Source organism: Nothobranchius furzeri, chromosome 15 (genome assembly GCF_043380555.1).
Source record: "Nothobranchius furzeri strain GRZ-AD chromosome 15, NfurGRZ-RIMD1, whole genome shotgun sequence".
Taxonomy (NCBI): domain Eukaryota; kingdom Metazoa; phylum Chordata; class Actinopteri; order Cyprinodontiformes; family Nothobranchiidae; genus Nothobranchius; species Nothobranchius furzeri.
In genome coordinates, this window is record NC_091755.1 from 47,535,695 (window position 1) to 47,554,984 (window position 19,290).

Genomic DNA, 19,290 nt, shown 5'->3' on the forward strand with positions numbered 1-19,290 from the left:
GGGGGCCTCCTGCCAGCAGGACATACCCAAAACACCTCCCCAGGGAGGCGTCCAGGAGGCATCCTGACCAGATGCCCAAAGAAGTTAAAGGCTCATAGGAAAAAGTTACTACGAACGTTGAAAGTGTTTTAGATGTAGAAGCTCCTACAAACTTTAAATCAGGTTACCGTGGAAACATGTTGAAGCTAAAGGACGATTTAGGACAGCAGACCACTTGTCCACTGCTCAGTGTCCAGACAGATTGATCATGGGGAGGGGGGGGGGACAAGAAGTGTGTGTTTGTGGAAGCATGGAGCCTGGACATCCAAATGGGAAGCCACTGAGACACACACACACAGAGAGAGAGAGAGAGAAAGAGAGAGAGAGAGAGAGAGAGAGAGAGAGAGAGAGAGAGAGAGAGAGAGAGAGAGAGAGAGAGAGACTCCTCAGCTGCACTTGCTGTTTGGGAGGATGGCGCCACCTAGTGGTCTGTCTGATCAAAACGTGAAATCAGCTGATTTCCGGTTTCCTGTCCACTTCCTGAGAGAAGAATCTCATTCTATTCTTATTCAGTCATTTGTTTCCAGTTTTCCATTCACATTCTCTCTTCCTGTAAATATTACACAAGTCTAACTCAGTTTTATTGCAAAATGTGGTAAATTCATTTCAACCTTTTCCATTTTTCTTACATAAATATTCTTCCTCCAGGACATCTTTATTCTCGATCTTTGTTAATCCACTTTGCTGCTGTCACACCTAAATTTCCCACTCATGGAACAAAGTAAACAAACAAGGGGGAGGGGGGAGGCGTTGCCATGGAAACGGATCAGACGTTGACTCACATATAAAATCTAACAGTGTTCCTTGTTTATTTTTAATAAAAAATTACAGTTTTAGAAAAATCTACAAATTTTCTGTTTGTGAACAAACATAGAAAGGACTAGTTCCCTTGATGGCAGCAGAAAGCAGGTAGACCCTGGTACCTGATGACCAGGCGGGGGTGGGCGATGTACTCCATGGTTTTTCGGCTGCTCTATCCTAAACATCAACTATCATCTGTCACAACAAATTTAAGCTGTTAAGTTATTCCCACCAGTGCAGATGTATCACTACCCCCCTCCAACCTGAAAATGTTTCACCTGGAATGCTGCGTCGAGCGTGCACGCTCACGAGAAAGGTAAAGCACGTGAACAGGAGTTTCAGATGAGCGGCGGAATGAGTCAGACGAGCTAGTTCCCAAAGGAAACAGCGACGACTACTAATGGGTTTGAACAAAACGCGGTGGCATTTCTCCCCCGGAAACATCCATGGCTCTCTCTACTCACCGATAGGAGCGAACCCTGAGACGTCAGCCATGTTTGCTTCCACAACTTTCACAGCTCCTCATTCACACGCTGAGCGACCCTCGTGAGTAATGGTCCGTGTGGCAGATTCATTTACGTCATCAAATCAGCGTAACATACATTTGTTTCCTGTTGCTGAACCTAGACCTGACCACCTGCAGCAAACCCAGATCATAGCACTGCCACCACAGGCTTGTACAGTAGGCACTAGGCATGATGGGTGGATCCCTTCATCTGCCTCTCTTCTAACCCTGATGCACCATCACTGTGGAACAGGGTCCATCTGGACTCATCAGACCAGTTTTAATAATGTTGGACAGTTCTGAACCCAGTTTTAGTCGTTTCTGCATCTCCTTAGATGTTTTCTCTGCTTGATGCCAAAGATCTGATCCTTCTCACACAGACTAACATCTTCTCCACGACCACCAGATGTGTCTTTTCACATGCTTGTTTAAGAAATGAGAAGCAGCTCATTGCACCAGTTGGGTTGAATAACTTGTGACAGCTGAAAGATAAGCGCCCGTGCAGTAATTATCAAATAGGAGGCTCCTACCTGCTTGTTCAGGTAAATCCAGGAGGCAACATCCAGGCAGTGTATGTGAGAATATAGCTAAGTTTTGGTCCGTATCGCCCACGCCCTGGGATCATGTTCCCTGATGACCAGGCTACCTGCATAAACCAGGCTGCTGCCACATCGTTCTGAACAAAATCATAACATCTGCAAGTTCACGAAGCTCCATCAGAACCAAAGACCAAAGGCAGGAGGTCATGTTTCGAACAGTTACTATGACAACCTCCCAGATGCTTATGGGTAACAAATGGTCGGTCCCGTTGGGTGAAATCATCTGAGTTCAGTCAGAATCAGGTAAAGATTTATGGGCAGGAAGTGGGATTACAGGTGTCTCTGGTCTAAATACACCGCTTCCTGCTGGAGATCTTGATAACAAAGGCCTGTTTTACTGTAGTTGCCCTTCTGTTTTGCCTCCAGCAGGAAACTTGAGGAAATGGTGCCCCAAGTCCTAATCTGGATCAGATCAGATCACACTGACCATACAGTATGTCTCACCTGTTTAACAGGTGAGGTCAGCTTCTGGGATTCCTTTGTAGGTGTTTAACCAGTAGCACGCTGGTTACCATGGTTACACATGTTTGCATCGTGTCACAGATAATAGTTGGTTTCATTCAGTCTCCCAGATGACTCAGCTGCCCGCTCCAGCCAACAAGAACCCAGTCTGTGAAGATGTCATCAGATGTCTTCGTCCACGCTGAAGCTGCTGGTCTTTGAGGTTCCGCAGGACAGCAGTGGGTCTTCTCCATCCTCCTCCATCAGAAGCCCCCCCAGGCCCCGCAGCTCCGTCAGGTCCATCAGGTCTGGAGAAAAGACAGTGGACGCTGCCTGGGGCTCATCCAGGTCCATGAAGCTCAGAGACGGGTGAGGCGGAGGCAGAGAGAGCAGAGTGTGTGGATCAAGAGAGGAGGAGGAGGATGCAGGGGGAGGGGAGGAAACGGATGAAGGGAAGAGGCGAGCCTGGAGCTCCAACTCCTGCACCAAAAACATAAACACAAAAACTTTCACACCCATCAGCAGGACACATGATACAAGCCCCACCCCTCACCTGTTAGACCATTCTGCTGTTCAATTAGGCCCCACCCCCTCACCTGTATGCGCTGCATCAACAAGCGGTTGGTGCTCTCTAGTATCTTCTGCCTCTCCTCCATCTCTTGTGCTCTCTGCTGATCTCTCTGCAGTTTGCGGATGTAGTCCACAGAAGCCTTCAGGATGGTTCCTTTGTTCCACCTGGTCTCCCTGATTGACCAATCACAGAGCACCTCATTAACACACACTGAAACAGATTATCTCCATGTGGTTCAAAAAACATGTTGCTGCAGTTTGTGTCTGATGGTGAAGGAGAGTAAGCAGCATTAGCTTAGCTTTGGTGTTAGCAGCATTAGCTTTGGTGTTGGCAGCATTAGCTTTGATGCATTAGCTTTAGTGTTAGCAGCATTAGCTTTGGTGTTAGCAGCATTAGCTTTGGTGTTGGCAGCATTAGCTTTGATGCATTAGCTTTGGTGTTAGCAGCATTAGCTTTGGTGTTGGCAGCATTAGCTTTGGTGTTGGCAGCATTAGTTTTGATGCATTAGCTTTAGTGTTAGCAGCATTAGCTTTGGTGTTGGCAGCATTAGTTTTGATGCATTAGCTTTGGTGTTAGCAGCATTAGCTTTGGTGTTGGCAGCATTAGTTTTGATGCATTAGCTTTAGTGTTAGCAGCATTAGCTTTGATGTTAGCAGCATTAGCTTTGGTGTTAGCAGCATCAGCTTTGGTATTCACAGCATTAGCTTTGATGTTAGCAGCATTAACTTTGGTGTTAGCAGCATCAGCTTTGGTATTGACAGCATTAGCTTTGATGTTAGCAGCATTAGCTTTGGTGTTGGCAGCATCAGCTTTGGTGTTGGCAGCATCAGCTTTGGTATTGACAGCATTAGCTTTGATGTTAGCAGCATTAGCTTTGGTGTTAGCAGCATTAGCTTTGGTGTTAGCAGCATCAGCTTTGGTGTTGGCAGCATTAGCTTTGGTGTTAGCAGCATTAGCTTTGGTGTTGGCAGCATTAGCTTTGATGCATTAGCTTTGGTGTTAGCAGCATTAGCTTTGGTGTTGGCAGCATTAGCTTTGGTGTTAGCAGCATTAGCTTTGGTGTTAGCAGCATTAGCTTTGGTGTTAGCAGCATCAGCTTTGGTGTTGGCAGCATTAGTTTTGCTGTTGGCAGCATTAGCTTTGGTGTTAGCAGCATTAGCTTTGGTGTTAGCAGCATCAGCTTTGGTGTTGGCAGCATTAGCTTTGGTGTTAGCAGCATTAGCTAGGTTTTTAGCTATGTTGCTCTAGCTCCGTTGTTTGAAGCGTTAGCTATACTGCTAGCTGTATTATTAATAGTGATGGTTTATCAGCATTAGCTAGGTTGCTTTCTATTGTTACCAGTGTTAGCTATGTTTGTTAGCGTTTGCTGCTCAGAGCTGTGTGCGACGACTCACAGGTCGAAGGATTTGGGGATCAGCCCTTCAAGTTCCTTGATGCGATCATTGATGTTGAAGCGGCGCCTTCTCTCAACTGAAACACATCAACATCACGTTTAATGTTTCACTGAAACAGCAAGCTGAAGCTCATTTAAGCCACGATTCCATTAGAACCTATTCAGCAGGATTCAGATCAGTTTGAGTTGGTTGGTTGATTTGGTTCCAAAGTTACCGAGCCAGACAGAAAACATGACGTCAACGACTTATCGTCACTGATTGGCTATGGGGTAGAGTCACTGGTTGCACCAGGGATTTATGCCTGCAACCTCGCTGCTCACAGCTGTTTCCGGGTTCAGACTCTGACAAACAGCCACTGACTGAGCAGAATGACCACCATGACCACCGTAATGGAACACTACCCGAACTGACTGGGATTGAGTTGAATCAAATAAGCTGTGCTGGGTTGGTGCTAATGGAACTGTGGCATCAGACGTCAGGTCTTTGATTGGAGCCTGAGCTGCTCTCAGAACCAGGACATCTCTCAGCTGGATTGTCATCTTTCCCAGAAAAGGGTCAAAATGATCCTGCAGGACATTTTGAACTAACTGAATCTTGACAATTTGGCCCAAACAGGCTTTAACAGACACTTTTTTTAAATGTAATTATAAAAAGACTATTAAATAAGGTCTCATCTCTCAGGAAAACTCTGGCCCAGTATCGTGTTGGCAGATTGTGAAGGTGGAAAAGTTACCACCTTGTTCTGTGGAGCGGGGATGTTAGCGGCTTACCCTGCGGGTAGCAAATATAAAGGCTAGCGGTTAGCTTTTTCAGCTCGCCGACCGTCAATGAAACCACAAGAACATATTTTTGTCCAACAGTGTGGATCTTTTTACTTTGTGGTTTATTTTATTTTATATTTATTTTGTGGAATAAACTCGATTCTAACAGGAAATTCTGCAGAAACATTTACAAACACATTTTTCTTCTTCTCTCAAAAATATTTAGTTTTCATCAATCTGCTTGCCTCTGTGGTTGTTTGACTGTCATAAAGCGATATGATAAATAAAAAGATCAACAGATGTCGGGTCGGGGTTAGCCCAGTGGGACATGGTCCGGCCAAAACTCCAGAATCAGTGTTGTGATGTTTCAGAACTCACTCTGGTTGTGGTTGTCCTTCTTCTGCCGGTCCTTCAGCAGAGCTTTGCTCTCCACATCTGAAACACAAACACCTCAGGTCAGGTGATTCTTCCTTCAGCAGGTAAACCTTAGCTGGATGACTGGGTCCAGATTACATTTAGCTCCGCCCATCTTGGGTATTTAGATACCTGAGCCTTTGACATAGATGAGAGATCTAAGCTGCTCAGCCTACCTGTCCCAGCTTCAGCCAATCAGATGATCTGACTGGATCAAAGCACCTTAAAGCCTCACGTGATTGGCTGAAGTAGTCTCACTTGCCTCAAACGTCAGAGGTCAGGTGTCATGGGACTCCTTACCGCTCTGCTCGGTCTTCACACTGCACAGGTCAGCCGGGCAGCTGTTGCTAATGGCAACAGTGGGCGTGTCCACCCCCCCACACACATCCAGCACGTTCCCCGAAAGTGGCATCTATAACGGACCAATGAGAGAGCAGACTGAGAAACACTCAAACACACACCCAGAACACTTTGTGTGTGTGTGTGTGTGTGTGTGTGTGTGTGTGTGTGTGTGTGTGTGTGTTACCATGCTTGTGAGTTGTAGGCCAGAATCAATCAGCGTGAGGAACTCCTCGCTGAAGCTGGAGTCCAGGCTGATGACATCATCAATAACAGTTTCTTTCATCTGAATGTTTTTGTTTTTGTGGATAAAACACAAAACAGCTGGTTAACGACGTGTTTGGGTTTGGTCCGAACTTTCTATCTGAATCAGAGACGGTCTCATTCTGCAGGAGCTCCTTATTCTACAAACAGCTGACTGGAGATGGGGGGGGGGGTGCTCGGCTGGATTGGGAACTGACTCAGATCCGGTGGAAAAGCCGACTCAGCAAACAGAACTCACAGGAAGAGCTCTGCAGATTTCTTCTATCAGGACTCAGCGGTAGGAGCCGTTTGGGCCTCGTGTGACCCGGCAGCGCTAGGAAACCTGAACTGGGATTAGCTGTCATGAATCGGTTTGTTTACATGTTTATGTTCCTCACCTCTTCTTTTGGGCTGCCTTCTCTTGGCCGTCTGGAGGTGGAGCCCAACACAGCTGGCTGCTGATTGGCTGTCTTAGTGTTGGATAAGTACTGGTGGACCTGCTGCCTCTGCGCCTGCTGAATGTGGTACCTGGTGGGGTTCTCCAGGTGAGTCTGCACCTGTCAGAAACATAAGGGAGGATTTTAGTCACTGCAGGTCAAACAATCCTCTAAAATCCCGTTTTAGAACGCCATTAAATCATTAGATGGAAACAATAAGAGTTCAGAGCTCCCAGAATGCATCATGGTGCGTTGTTGTTTGAACGAGCATTCCAGAGCTTCTGGGTCACTGTCCCCCTGATGGAGCTGCTGACACCTGGACAGGACGTTCTCGTAGATCAGATCCTTAATGTCGACATTCTCAAAGTGGGAAAAGCAGAAATGACACGAGCAGCTGTTTCAGAACCAGAAGCTGGAGTCTACCCAGCATACCTTCAGAACCTCCACGGGGACCTGAGCAGGTCTGCAGGAGGACACGGACACGCTGATGGGTGAGGAGGAGTCAGAGGAGCACAGCTGCTGCTGCTGCGCCTCCTTCTGTTCCTCCTCCAGAGCCTGCTGACGCATCAGATCTTGTCTCAATAGGATCCTGCAGGGAGGGGGTGGGGGGGGGTGAGTGTGTGCCCTGCACGATGCAAGCATTAAAACAGTAGAAGAGTTGTGGTTATTTACCTGGAGGGCATGACTGATGCAAAGGAGGAGGATGGAGACGAGCAGGATGCTGCTGACAAGCTGCAGAAAGGATATGATGAGGTCATGAATGACATCATCACAACTGATCAGGATGAGCTGCCAGGTGGAGGTCTTACCTGGTGGTGATTGGCTGACTCTTAATCTCGTAGAAAGTGTTGCCCTCAGAGGGAATCAAACCGTCAACATCAATGTCAGCAACGATTCCCGACTCCACCCTGAGACAGACAGACCCTACATTAGAACCCCAACAGAGACCGGTGTTGTGTCAGAAAGTGTTCCTCCTCCTGAGTGGGTGTCTGCTAAACAAGGTTCTGGCTTTAGGAACCCGTTCTGATCTGGCACCGACCTACCCATCGGTCCTACTTGCGCCCTATGTCAGTGCGCTCGCTAGGTTCAGCTGACCAGCTGCTGCTCTGCACCCCGACAACGCGCTTCCATGTATGTAGCTCCCACGCTCTGGAGTGCAGCACCGCTCACCATCCACTGGTGTCTTCGTCACACCTGAAGACTCACCTGTATGACTAGGCGTTTAGATTGTGATTTTTTTCTTTCCTTTTTTGCTGTTTTGATTTGCTTTTATTTTATCTGTTTTTATGTTGGAGGCGCTTTGGTCAGCTCCCATGCTGTTTTAAATGTGCCATATAAACACATTTGGTTTGGTGTGATTGGATCTGGACCCAACCTGGATGTGAACCACGAAGCTCCATCACTTTCCTCCAGATCAGACCTTTCTACGTATTTGGATTTGATAATAAAGGTTTGTGGCAGAAAACTTTTAACACTGCCAACCAATCAGGAGCCAGATGCAACAGCAGACTGCTCTGGTTCCAGGAGAAGGTCTGTGGACCTCTGAGGTCAGAGAACGGGAACCAGTGACTGAGACTGGTTTCAAACTCTCATATCAGACACCAAAGAAGAACATGGAGGGCCAAAAATAAAATACCAAGTTCATCAGCAGCTGAGCTTCAACAAAAACACTAAACAGTTACCAGAACGGGTCTGGAAACTGATGTGGGAACTGATCTGGGATCAGGTCTGGGAACCAAAGAGTTCTCACAACTAAAAACTAGGCAGAAACTAAACAGTCATTAAATCGGATCACCAGAATCTCACAACAACAGAACCTGATCTGGGTTTGAGCCTGAGCAGGGCTGGAGGTTTAGACCTGTCTAGTCCTCCTCCTGGGAGGAGCTCTCTGGGGTCAAAGGTCACACAGAAACAACCTACCCATCGAACTGACATGCCATATTTAAAGGTGTCAGCTTTTTCCACATCAAACCAAACTCCATTCAGTAAATACCTCATTTCCCTCTCAAGTGACTCTGAAGCTTGAATGACGTTCAAAGCTAAAAGTGAAGAGTGGACTTTCTTCTTCAGAACCGAGGTTCGTTTCGGTACCAGAACCACACCGTAATCCTTCCCGAACGGCGCTCCAGAACTGCCTGCTGACGTCAGGGTCGTTTGATCAAAACACTCCGATTTTTGAACGGAGTTCGGCGGAAGCGCAGATAACTGTACGTCGGAACTTCCGGACTTACTGAACATAGTTGAGAGTCTCGCTCGAGTCCAGGATCACAAACACGGTGTGCGGTTGCAGAACCGCGGCCTCCCGCTGGTCCGGCTCGGTTCCGCTCAGGTTCTGCCGGACTCCGTCTGAGCTCGAAGTTGACATTTCTGCTGAGAGGCGAGAAAAGAAGCGGAACGTGTCCCAGGAGTCACCGCGGTACCGAGGGTGGCGCGCGGGGGAGGAGGATGAAATCTGGGGAAGATAAAAGGGCTGAGAGGAGGAGGTCCGCTGGAACACACACACACACACACACACACACACACACACACACACACACACACACACACACACACACACACACACACACACACACACACACACACACACACACACACACACACACACACACACACACACGAGAGAGAGAGCTTCGAGCATAGAAATACATGACAAAGATCACACCCAGACGGCTGAGATCCTGTTATACATGAGGTTCTTTAACCTCCAGGTTGAAAAGAAATCAGCTAATTTGTTGTTTTATTACATAGAAATAGATTTGATCACAACAGAAGTGGTGTGAATGAGTTGGTAGAGGGATGAAGTGCTGATGACATGTCTGAGAAATCACTGCAACGCTGCCATTTTTCCTTCTGTTGCCATGAAACAGCTTCATGGCAACAGAAGGAAAAATCCGATACTAACATGATAAGCAAGTTTTTGATCCGTAGAAGGAATCCCACGTATGCACACAGAGAACACATACTCCGCACATGCCTACTATACATGCATCTGGAGAACACGTTAACGCTAACTCTACACATATGGGGAGAACATGTTAACTCTATACATGCCTTGGAGAACAAGCTAATGCTAACTCTATACATGCATGAGGAGAACAAGCTAATGCTAACTCTATACATGCATTGGGAGAACAAGCTAATGCTAACTCTATACATGCATTGGGAGAACATGTTAATGCTAGCTCTATACATGCTTGGGGAGAACATGCTAACGCTAACTCTATACATGCATGAGGAGAACAAGCTAATGCTAACTCTATACATGCATTGGGAGAACATGTTAATGCTAGCTCTATACATGCTTGGGGAGAACATGCTAATGCTAACTCTATACATGCATGAGGAGAACAAGCTAATGCTAACTCTATACATGCATGAGGAGAACAAGCTAATGCTAACTCTATACATGCATTGGGAGAACAAGCTAATGCTAACTCTATACATGCATTGGGAGAACATGTTAATGCTAGCTCTATACATGCTTGGGGAGAACATGCTAATGCTAACTCTATACATGCATGAGGAGAACAAGCTAATGCTAACTCTATACATGCCTTGGAGAACAAGCTAATGCTAACTCTATACATGCCTTGAAGAACAAGCTAATGCTAACTCTATACATGCATGAGGAGAACAAGCTAATGCTAACTCTATACATGCATTGGGAGAACAAGCTAATGCTAACTCTATACATGCATTGGGAGAACATGTTAATGCTAGCTCTATACATGCTTGGGGAGAACATGCTAATGCTAACTCTATACATGCATGAGGAGAACAAGCTAATGCTAACTCTATACATGCATTGGGAGAACAAGCTAATGATAACTCTATACATGCATTGGGAGAACATGTTAATGCTAGCTCTATACATGCATTGGGGAGAACATGCTAATGCTAACTCTATACATGCATGGGGAGAACAAGCTAATGCTAACTCTATACATGCATTGGGAGAACAAGCTAATGCTAACTCTATACATGCATTGGGAGAACATGTTAATGCTAGCTCTATACATGCATTGGGGAGAACATGCTAATGCTAACTCTATACATGCATGGGGAGAACAAGCTAATGCTAACTCTATACATGCATTGTGAGAACATGCTAATGTTAACTCTATACATGCATTGGGAGAACATGCTAATGCTAACTCTATACATGCATGGGGAGAACATGCTAATGCTAACTCTATACATGCATTGGGAGAACATGCTAATGCTAACTCTATACATGCATTGGGGAGAACATGCTAATGCTAACTCTATACATGCATTGGGAGCACAAGCTAATGCTAACTCTATACATGCATTGGGAGAACATGTTAATGCTAACTCTATACATGCATTGGAGAACATGCTAATGCTAACTCTACATGCATTGGGAGAACTAACTCCAGGCAGAAAGGCCACAGCCTGGTCAATCACGAAAACCTCCAAAATGTCAGGGCTCTGAAGTTAAACATGGACAAATGTCTGAACATAACATCCATCCATTACCTGAACCCACTTGTCCATTTAGGGTCACGGGGGGCTGGTGCTTATCTCCAGCAGTCAATGGGCAAACATGCGGGGTACACCCTGGACAGGTTGGCAGTCCATCACACGGCAACATAGATACACACAGGACAAACACACACACACACACACACACACACACACACACACACACACACACACACCTAAGGATAATTTAGACAGACCAATCAACCTAACAGTCATGTTTTTGGACTGAAGGAGGAAGCCGGAGTACCCAGAGAGAACCCACACATGCACAGGGAGAACATGGAAACTCCATGCAGAAAGACCCCAGGCTGGGATGTGAACCCAGGACCTTCTTGCTATGAGGCAACAGCGCTAATCTCTGCACCACTGTGCAACATCTGAACATGACAAGTAAATAAAAATAAGCTAATACTTTTCACATATTTTGATTAAACACTTATTATTTTATGTTCAAGACGTAAATGTTATATGTTTCATTTTAAAATTATCTTTTGCTACAACTTAGTTTATGTGACAAAAAAGTTTTTAGTCAAACATGTAGATCTCATCTACTAGTTGTATATCTATAAAACCCAGAGGCGTGTTTAATCCTGCTGACCAATGAGCTGCAGCTTTCTGTTTCACCAGCCAATGGTAGTGCCTGTACCTGCCATCTTGTTTGTTATTGTGTATGTGTGTGTGTGTGTGTGCATGTGTGTGTTGGGGATTTCCAGGTGACATCAGCCTTCTGATCAGCTGAGGTGAGAAAGACAACCCTGACCAATCAGAGGCCAGAAGACAGTGCTCCCTCTCAGAACTATGGGTTGTTTATTGCATCAGAAAAAATGAAAATACTACTGGAGAATATATTTGATCTAATAATAGGAGAGAGGTTATGTCTAGAAACGTTTCACATTAAAGCTTTCCCACCAGCTGGTTTAATCCCATAATCATAATAATAGAGAAGCAAACCTGTAGCTTTTTCTTTAATCCTGTCAGCAGATCACAGCTTCTACTGGTTCTAAAACAAGTAAAAACCATCGACATATACATATATGGACAATGGGTTTCCATAGACTCCAATAACACGTTTTGGAAGAAAAATGGGAGGTGGCCACCACCGCCATTTTGACCGTGTCACAGGTTCCGTCAAGCCCAGACACTTCCACAAAAGGGAAGAGAGGAGGAGCTGAGGGTGGGGCTGAAAGGCTGAGATCAAATGACGACACCCGGTCGAACTAGCTACAAGCTAACCCAAAGCTAACGCGGAGGTGGTAGCTAAGCTAACGGAGGTAGCAACCTAGCTACAACCGGAGTTAACTGTGCACAACACCAGAGCTTCTGAGTCAGAGATACGCCGGGCTGACCGCTGGGTAAAACCGGGTGGAACACAGAGGTCTCCGAGAGCTCCATAAGCCGATAGTGGGAACCCAGCTCCTCCAACATGTTATATTTCAACCCATTTTCTAAAGTGCAGCATTATGTTAAATGCACTGGGTTTTACCCTATTACATTTAAATGTCATGGTTAAACAGTACATGTTAAAATCTAAGCTCAGCTCGGCAGTGACCTAAAATACATAAATATAATTTTACTTACCGAAAAAAATGAAGTGGAGACTCCTTGGACGCCCTATTAGTGCAATTAATGCCACAGCAAGTCATTTTGTCCAACAATTGCACAAAAATATCCAAAAAAGAATACACACACACAGAGACTCAAAATCCCGGAACAGTTTCCAGGCCAGACCGAGGCTCTACTGAGGCCTTTCCCTGGAGCTAGCTCTGTGGTCACGTGGGTCTGATGCTCATTAATTATACAGAATTTTAGGCTTTTAATACACTTAAACAGAAGAGTGAGAAAAACATTCACCCCCCTCAGAGTTGTCATGAGTGTAAACTAGATCATTTAAACCAAAAACATGTTTTGGTACCAGGCTGTAAACATGTTTATTTCTGCTGTGAAATTGGTATTTTTATCATGGGAGTCAATGAGGATTTGCTCGCTTCTGACACCAGCCCCTAGTGGATGAGGGTGGAACTGCAATTTATTTCATTTCCGAATTGGACTCAATTTCTGTCCCGCATTGTGGGGGCTTGGTATAAACAAACAAACATGGGATATGAAGTTTACCTGTGTGTATTATGACTGTAGGCCGTGAGTTATTACCAAGTCATAGGTTTTAAAAAGAAGCTGTTAGTGAATCAAAGTCCAAATTCTTCATGTAGAGTGAAAACTAAAACACACCGTAACAGATCAGACTCCAGGTTGATGAGAGAATGCTATTTTTTGGTGTTTATTAAATTGACAATGTGTAGTTTTTTACCATTAAACAAAATTAAAAGACGCCCAGCTGTTGAAAAATATTGGCAGTTTCATTACATGTAGCCATAAAAATCTGGTCTAAAATACATGGGAGCGGCTTCCACGGCGGTCACGTGACACGGGAGATAATGTTATATTTTATACGTACTAGTTTCAATATAAATATATAACAAGCCTTTTACTTTTTAAATTGTGTATATGTTTATAAAATTAAATATGAAAGTGAGTTACTACCCGCTAGCCACTGAAGCTGCAACTACTAAGCAACTAACAAACCATGGATAACTTCTTTGGATCTAAAAAAAACATTTTTAATTAGTTGACTTACTTTTAAATTTGAAAATTGTCCCCGAAGTAGCTGCCGGCTTCTGATCCGCCGTCTTTTTGAAAATACCGCGGTGTATTCTGGGTAATTTTTGCCCAAGGCTAGGCTACAAGACACCTCCCGTGTATCCTCACTCAGCTAGCTAAATGGCTAACCAACGGAGAACACACGCCTCGGAAGAACATGACCATTGGAACACGTCTCGGTGGTTCCTGATTACGTATCTCCTAGGCAACCGGGGCGGGGCCAAGACATCATAGCAAGGTTCCTTGGCATTGAGAAACACCTAAGTCTCAGGGCGACGCCATATTGGATGCCTTGTTTTCTTCTACGGGAGCCCGTGAGGACAAAACACTTTTACTGATGTGTAACAAATGGTTACAAAACTTTTACCAATAGTAAGCATTGTTGTTTTACACATTAACCTCTACACTCGTTGCCAGTGATGGAAGGCAATCTGATGTGCTCGTCGTTTAGCTGGAGGTTGCAAACCCGGGGATGTTTGACCCTAATGGCCATCCGTTGGTAAGGTCTTATTTAAACTAAAATAATGCTTGCATGCAATGATTCAGGTATGTACTGCCCCCATCGCCAGGGAAACTACACACTGTCACTTTAATAATTTCACCTGAGTTCATCAATAATGAGCTGATCAATCAGATTCAAACAAAAGCAACTCAGTCGGATCACCGGTCTTTATTAAGCGTGCAGATTGCTTATTGGTCTTCAGGAAACACATGTTTGACTCTGACCAACAAAAATCTTCCTCGTGTTGTGTGAAGTACTGACATCGTGTTGTCACGGCAACTTCCCGATCGACGTCACTGATCCGACTAATCAAATACTTTGATAAATCCTTCTGCATATCCTTACGACACAGTAAAACCCAAATCAGCTCCAAGAATTTACAATAAATAAATTATTTCTGCTTCTTTCTTTGACTTTTTAGAACTTTTAATTTTTGGTTCCATCCATCAGGTCCTGGAGCTCAAACATGGCGTATATCTGTTAACCGGTTCAGATGGCGTCAGACGGCTGATTCGATCCAGAGCCAGGATCTAGATGCAGACTGAAGGGATTTTCAGGTTCCTCCAGCTAAACATCAGGAACCTGGAGGATGTTCTGTGTATAAAGAACCTGGGAGCAGGTCGCTAACCTGGTTCTGAGGCATTGTCAGCTGGACTCTATCCAAGATGGACCAGAACCACTACGGACAGGTCAGATGGACTGTGCTGGTGCCCAAAGGAGCATCCCGACTAGTATCAGCAGCACCAAGCCCAAACTTTTGGACCTGAGCTGGTGCAGGCTTGGATCAGAACCTTCATCCATGCCTGCATCCAAGGAGGAAAACTTGAATCATATCATTCTGAAGTCTGAACCAGAACCAGAGGTCCATTCCGAGTCAGACTCAGGGAAACCAAAGAAAGAAAAGAAAAAACGGGCTTCCCATGTTTCTGATTTGGGTTTGAATGTGAGAGCAGGAAGTAACCTGCATCCTGGCATCGATGATAACACTTTCCCTCAGAAAGCTACGTTAACCCTCCAGGGAGACAAACAGGTAATTAAACATCTCAGAGTCTCCGCGTGGCCTCCACGTGGTCACATGACCAGTGGGCCACTGGACAATAAGTTATATTTACATGAACATGTTTTTATCTTGTTCTAGTTTCAACTTGCAACAAGCAAACATGAACACAAGCCAGACTCACAAACACAAACAACCAACAGGAAGTCTTTTCAGTTTGTCAAAGCTTCAGAAGAACAACAGGAAGAATATTCAGAACGTTTCCTGTCAAACACTTTCTGGAAAAGGTGCAAAGTCACAGCAAGAAATACAGAACCATGGAGAGACCATAAGAGACGTCAGTTCAGTCCAAATCGGCTCGGTCTAACTGCTGAAAAATCAAATCTGGTCGAGTTATTGTTAAAACCTCATTTGTTAAAAAAATGCCACAAAAAAGCATCATCATCATTATTGTCTTCATTATAATCCTCACCATCATCATCATCATCATCACCACCATAATAATAATCATCATCATCAACACCATCATTATCTCCACCATCATCATCATCATTATTGTCTTCATTATAATCCTCACCATCATCATCATCACCACCGTAATAATAATCATCTCCATCATTATCTCCACCATCATCAACACCATCATCATCATCATAATCATCATCATCATCACCACCATCATCTCCACCATCATCATCACCACCATCATCATCATCATAATCATCATCATCATCATCATCACCACCACCACCATCATCATCACCACCATCATCTCCACCACCATCATCACCACCATCATCATCATCATCATCATCATCATCACCACCATCATTATCTCCACCATCATCAACACCATCATCATCACCACCATCATTATCTCCACCATCATCAACACCATCATCATCATCATAATCATCATCATCATCATCACCACCATCATTATCTCCACCATCATCAACACCATCATCATCATCATAATCATCATCATCATCATCACCACCATCATTATCTCCACCATCATCATCAACACCATCATCATCATCATAATCATCATCATCATCATCATCACCACCATCATTATCTCCACCATCATCATCAACCCCATCATCATCATCATAATCATCATCATCATCATCACCACCATCATTATCTCCACCATCATCATCAACACCATCATCATCATCATAATCATCATCATCATCATCACCACCATCATTATCTCCACCATCATCATCAACCCCATCATCATCACCACCATCATTATCTCCACCATCATCACCAACACCATCATCATCACCACCATCATTATCTCCACCATCATCATCAACACCACCATCATCATCTCCATCATTATCTCCACCATCATCAACACCATCATCATCATCATAATCATCATCATCATCATCACCACCATCATTATCTCCACCATCATCATCAACACCATCATCATCACCACCATCATTATCTCCACCATCATCATCAACACCATCATCATCATCATAATCATCATCATCATCATCACCACCATCATTATCTCCACCATCATCATCAACACCATCATCATCACCACCATCATTATGGTCTTCATTATAATCCTCACCATCATCATCATCATCATCGCCACCGTAATAATAATCATCTCCATCATTATCTCCATCATCATCAACACCATCATCATCATCATAATCATCATCAACATAATCATCATCATCACCACCATCATTATCTCCACCATCATCATCAACACCATCATAATCATCATCATCATCATCACCACCATCATTATCTCCACCATCATCATCAACACCATCATCATCATCATAATCATCATCATCATCATCATCACCACCATCATTATCTCCACCATCATCATCAACCCCATCATCATCACCACCATCATTATCTCCACCATCATCACCAACACCATCATCATCACCACCATCATTATCTCCACCATCATCACCAACACCATCATCATCACCACCATCATTATCTCCACCATCATCATCAACACCACCATCATCATCTCCATCATTATCTCCACCATCATCAACACCATCATCATCATCATAATCATCATCATCATCATCACCACCATCATTATCTCCACCATCATCATCAACACCATCATCATCACCACCATCATTATCTCCACCATCATCATCAACACCATCATCATTATCATAATCATCATCATCATCATCACCACCATCATTATCTCCACCATCATCATCAACACCATCATCATCACCACCATCATTATCTCCACCATCATCATCAACACCATCATCATCATCATAATCATCATCATCATCATCACCACCATCATTATCTCCACCATCATCATCAACACCATCATCATCACCACCATCATTATGGTCTTCATTATAATCCTCACCATCATCATCATCATCATCGCCACCGTAATAATAATCATCTCCATCATTATCTCCATCATCATCAACACCATCATCATCATCATAATCATCATCAACATAATCATCATCATCACCACCATCATTATCTCCACCATCATCATCAACACCATCATCATCATCATAATCATCATCATCATCATCACCACCATCATTATCTCCACCATCATCATCAACACCATCATCATCACCACCATCATTATGGTCTTCATTATAATCCTCACCATCATCATCATCATCATCGCCACCGTAATAATAATCATCTCCATCATTATCTCCATCATCATCAACACCATCATCATCATCATAATCATCATCAACATAATCATCATCATCACCACCATCATTATCTCCACCATCATCATCAACACCATCATCATCATCATAATCCTCATCATCATCATCACCATCATTATCTCCACCATCATCATCAACACCATCATCATCACCACCATCATTATCTCCACCATCATCATCAACACCATCATCATCACCACCATCATTATCTCCACCATCATCATCAACACCATCATCATCATCATAATCATCATCATCATCATCACCACCATCATTATCTCCACCATCATCATCAACACCATCATCATCATAATCATCATCATCATCATAATCATCATCACCATCGCCATAATCATAATCATCATCATCTCCATCATCATCGCCACCACCATAATCATCATCACCATCACCACCATCATCATCATCACCATCGTCAACACCATCATTATCTCCACCATCATCATCGCCACCACCATCATCACCATCGTCAACACCATCATTATCTCCACCATCATTATCATCATTGTATCGATATTCCTGATCTAATGGGGACTTCCACCAGGGTAGGTAGACCGGCAAATGGTGTCGAATGTGTTTATGAACCTCCTAACCAAAGCTTAAAGCGAAGACATCACCTTCAGTTCCCGTCAGAACTAATCACTTCTTCAGATTTGCTGGTTCTAATTAACATCACACGTCATCCAATCACCACCTCATCCACCTTAGTTACACCATACATTTGGTTTAAAGTCAGTCTAGTTTAATTTGTTAGTAATAAAATTCTTAACTTTTAAACCTGACTCTCTTCTGTTGTCTCTGAGTGAAAACGGAGCGGTTATCTAATCCCTGCAATAAAAAGATCCAACCTTCTGGTTTAAAATAACCCACAGATCCGTAAGGTGGACTTCATATTTCCTGTGGAATCCTACACCTTATGGCTCATTAAGTAACACGTAATCTAATTCATTACATCATCAACACAATCATCACCATCATTATCTCCATCGTCACAATCATCATCATCACCATCTTCACCATCATCATCATCACCATCATCATCACCACCATCATTATCAACACCATCATCATCATCATCATCATCACCACAATCATCATCACCATCATTATCTCCACCATAATAATAATCATCATCATTATCTCCATCATCACCACCATCATTATCAACACAATCATCATCATCATCATCATCACCATCTTTATCTCCATCGTCACAATCATCATCATCACCATCTTCACCATCATCATCATCACCATCATCATCACCACCATCATTATCACCATCATCATCACCACCATCATTATCAACACAATCATCATCATCATCACCATCATT

At 43.9% G+C, this 19,290-nt stretch overlaps 2 protein-coding genes across 2 annotated transcripts; one reads left to right on the top strand and one right to left on the bottom strand.

The window, feature by feature from the left end:
- Positions 1–824: 824 nt before the first annotated feature.
- On the bottom strand, positions 825–8,910 carry tfe3a (transcription factor binding to IGHM enhancer 3a). The gene is made up of 11 exons (XM_015968785.3): positions 8,776–8,910; positions 7,354–7,452; positions 7,217–7,276; positions 6,977–7,133; positions 6,506–6,664; positions 6,052–6,150; positions 5,826–5,937; positions 5,490–5,546; positions 4,351–4,426; positions 2,982–3,129; positions 825–2,865 (listed from the first exon to the last, which is right to left on the bottom strand). The coding sequence occupies exons 1-11, from the start codon at positions 8,907–8,909 to the stop codon at positions 2,569–2,571; spliced, it is 1,398 nt and encodes a 465-aa protein (XP_015824271.3). The 5' UTR covers position 8,910; the 3' UTR covers positions 825–2,568.
- On the top strand, positions 8,888–19,055 carry LOC129164803 (NADH-ubiquinone oxidoreductase chain 5). The gene is made up of 3 exons (XM_054746231.2): positions 8,888–9,027; positions 11,282–11,440; positions 14,658–19,055. The coding sequence occupies exon 3, from the start codon at positions 15,627–15,629 to the stop codon at positions 18,480–18,482; it is 2,856 nt and encodes a 951-aa protein (XP_054602206.2). The 5' UTR covers positions 8,888–9,027; positions 11,282–11,440; positions 14,658–15,626; the 3' UTR covers positions 18,483–19,055.
- Positions 19,056–19,290: the final 235 nt, after the last annotated feature.

Excerpts from the sequence above, each read along its gene's own strand:
- tfe3a (XM_015968785.3), bottom strand. The coding sequence starts at position 8,909 with ATGTCAACTTCGAGCTCAGACGGAGTCCGGCAGAACCTGAGCGGAACC. Across the intron at positions 6,665-6,976 it reads TCCCCGTGGAGGTTCTGAAG|GTGCAGACTCACCTGGAGAA; the intron begins GTATGCTGGGTA and ends TGTTTCTGACAG. Across the intron at positions 5,547-5,825 it reads TGTGAAGACCGAGCAGAGCG|ATGTGGAGAGCAAAGCTCTG; the intron begins GTAAGGAGTCCC and ends TTTGTGTTTCAG.
- LOC129164803 (XM_054746231.2), top strand. The coding sequence starts at position 15,627 with ATGCCACAAAAAAGCATCATCATCATTATTGTCTTCATTATAATCCTC.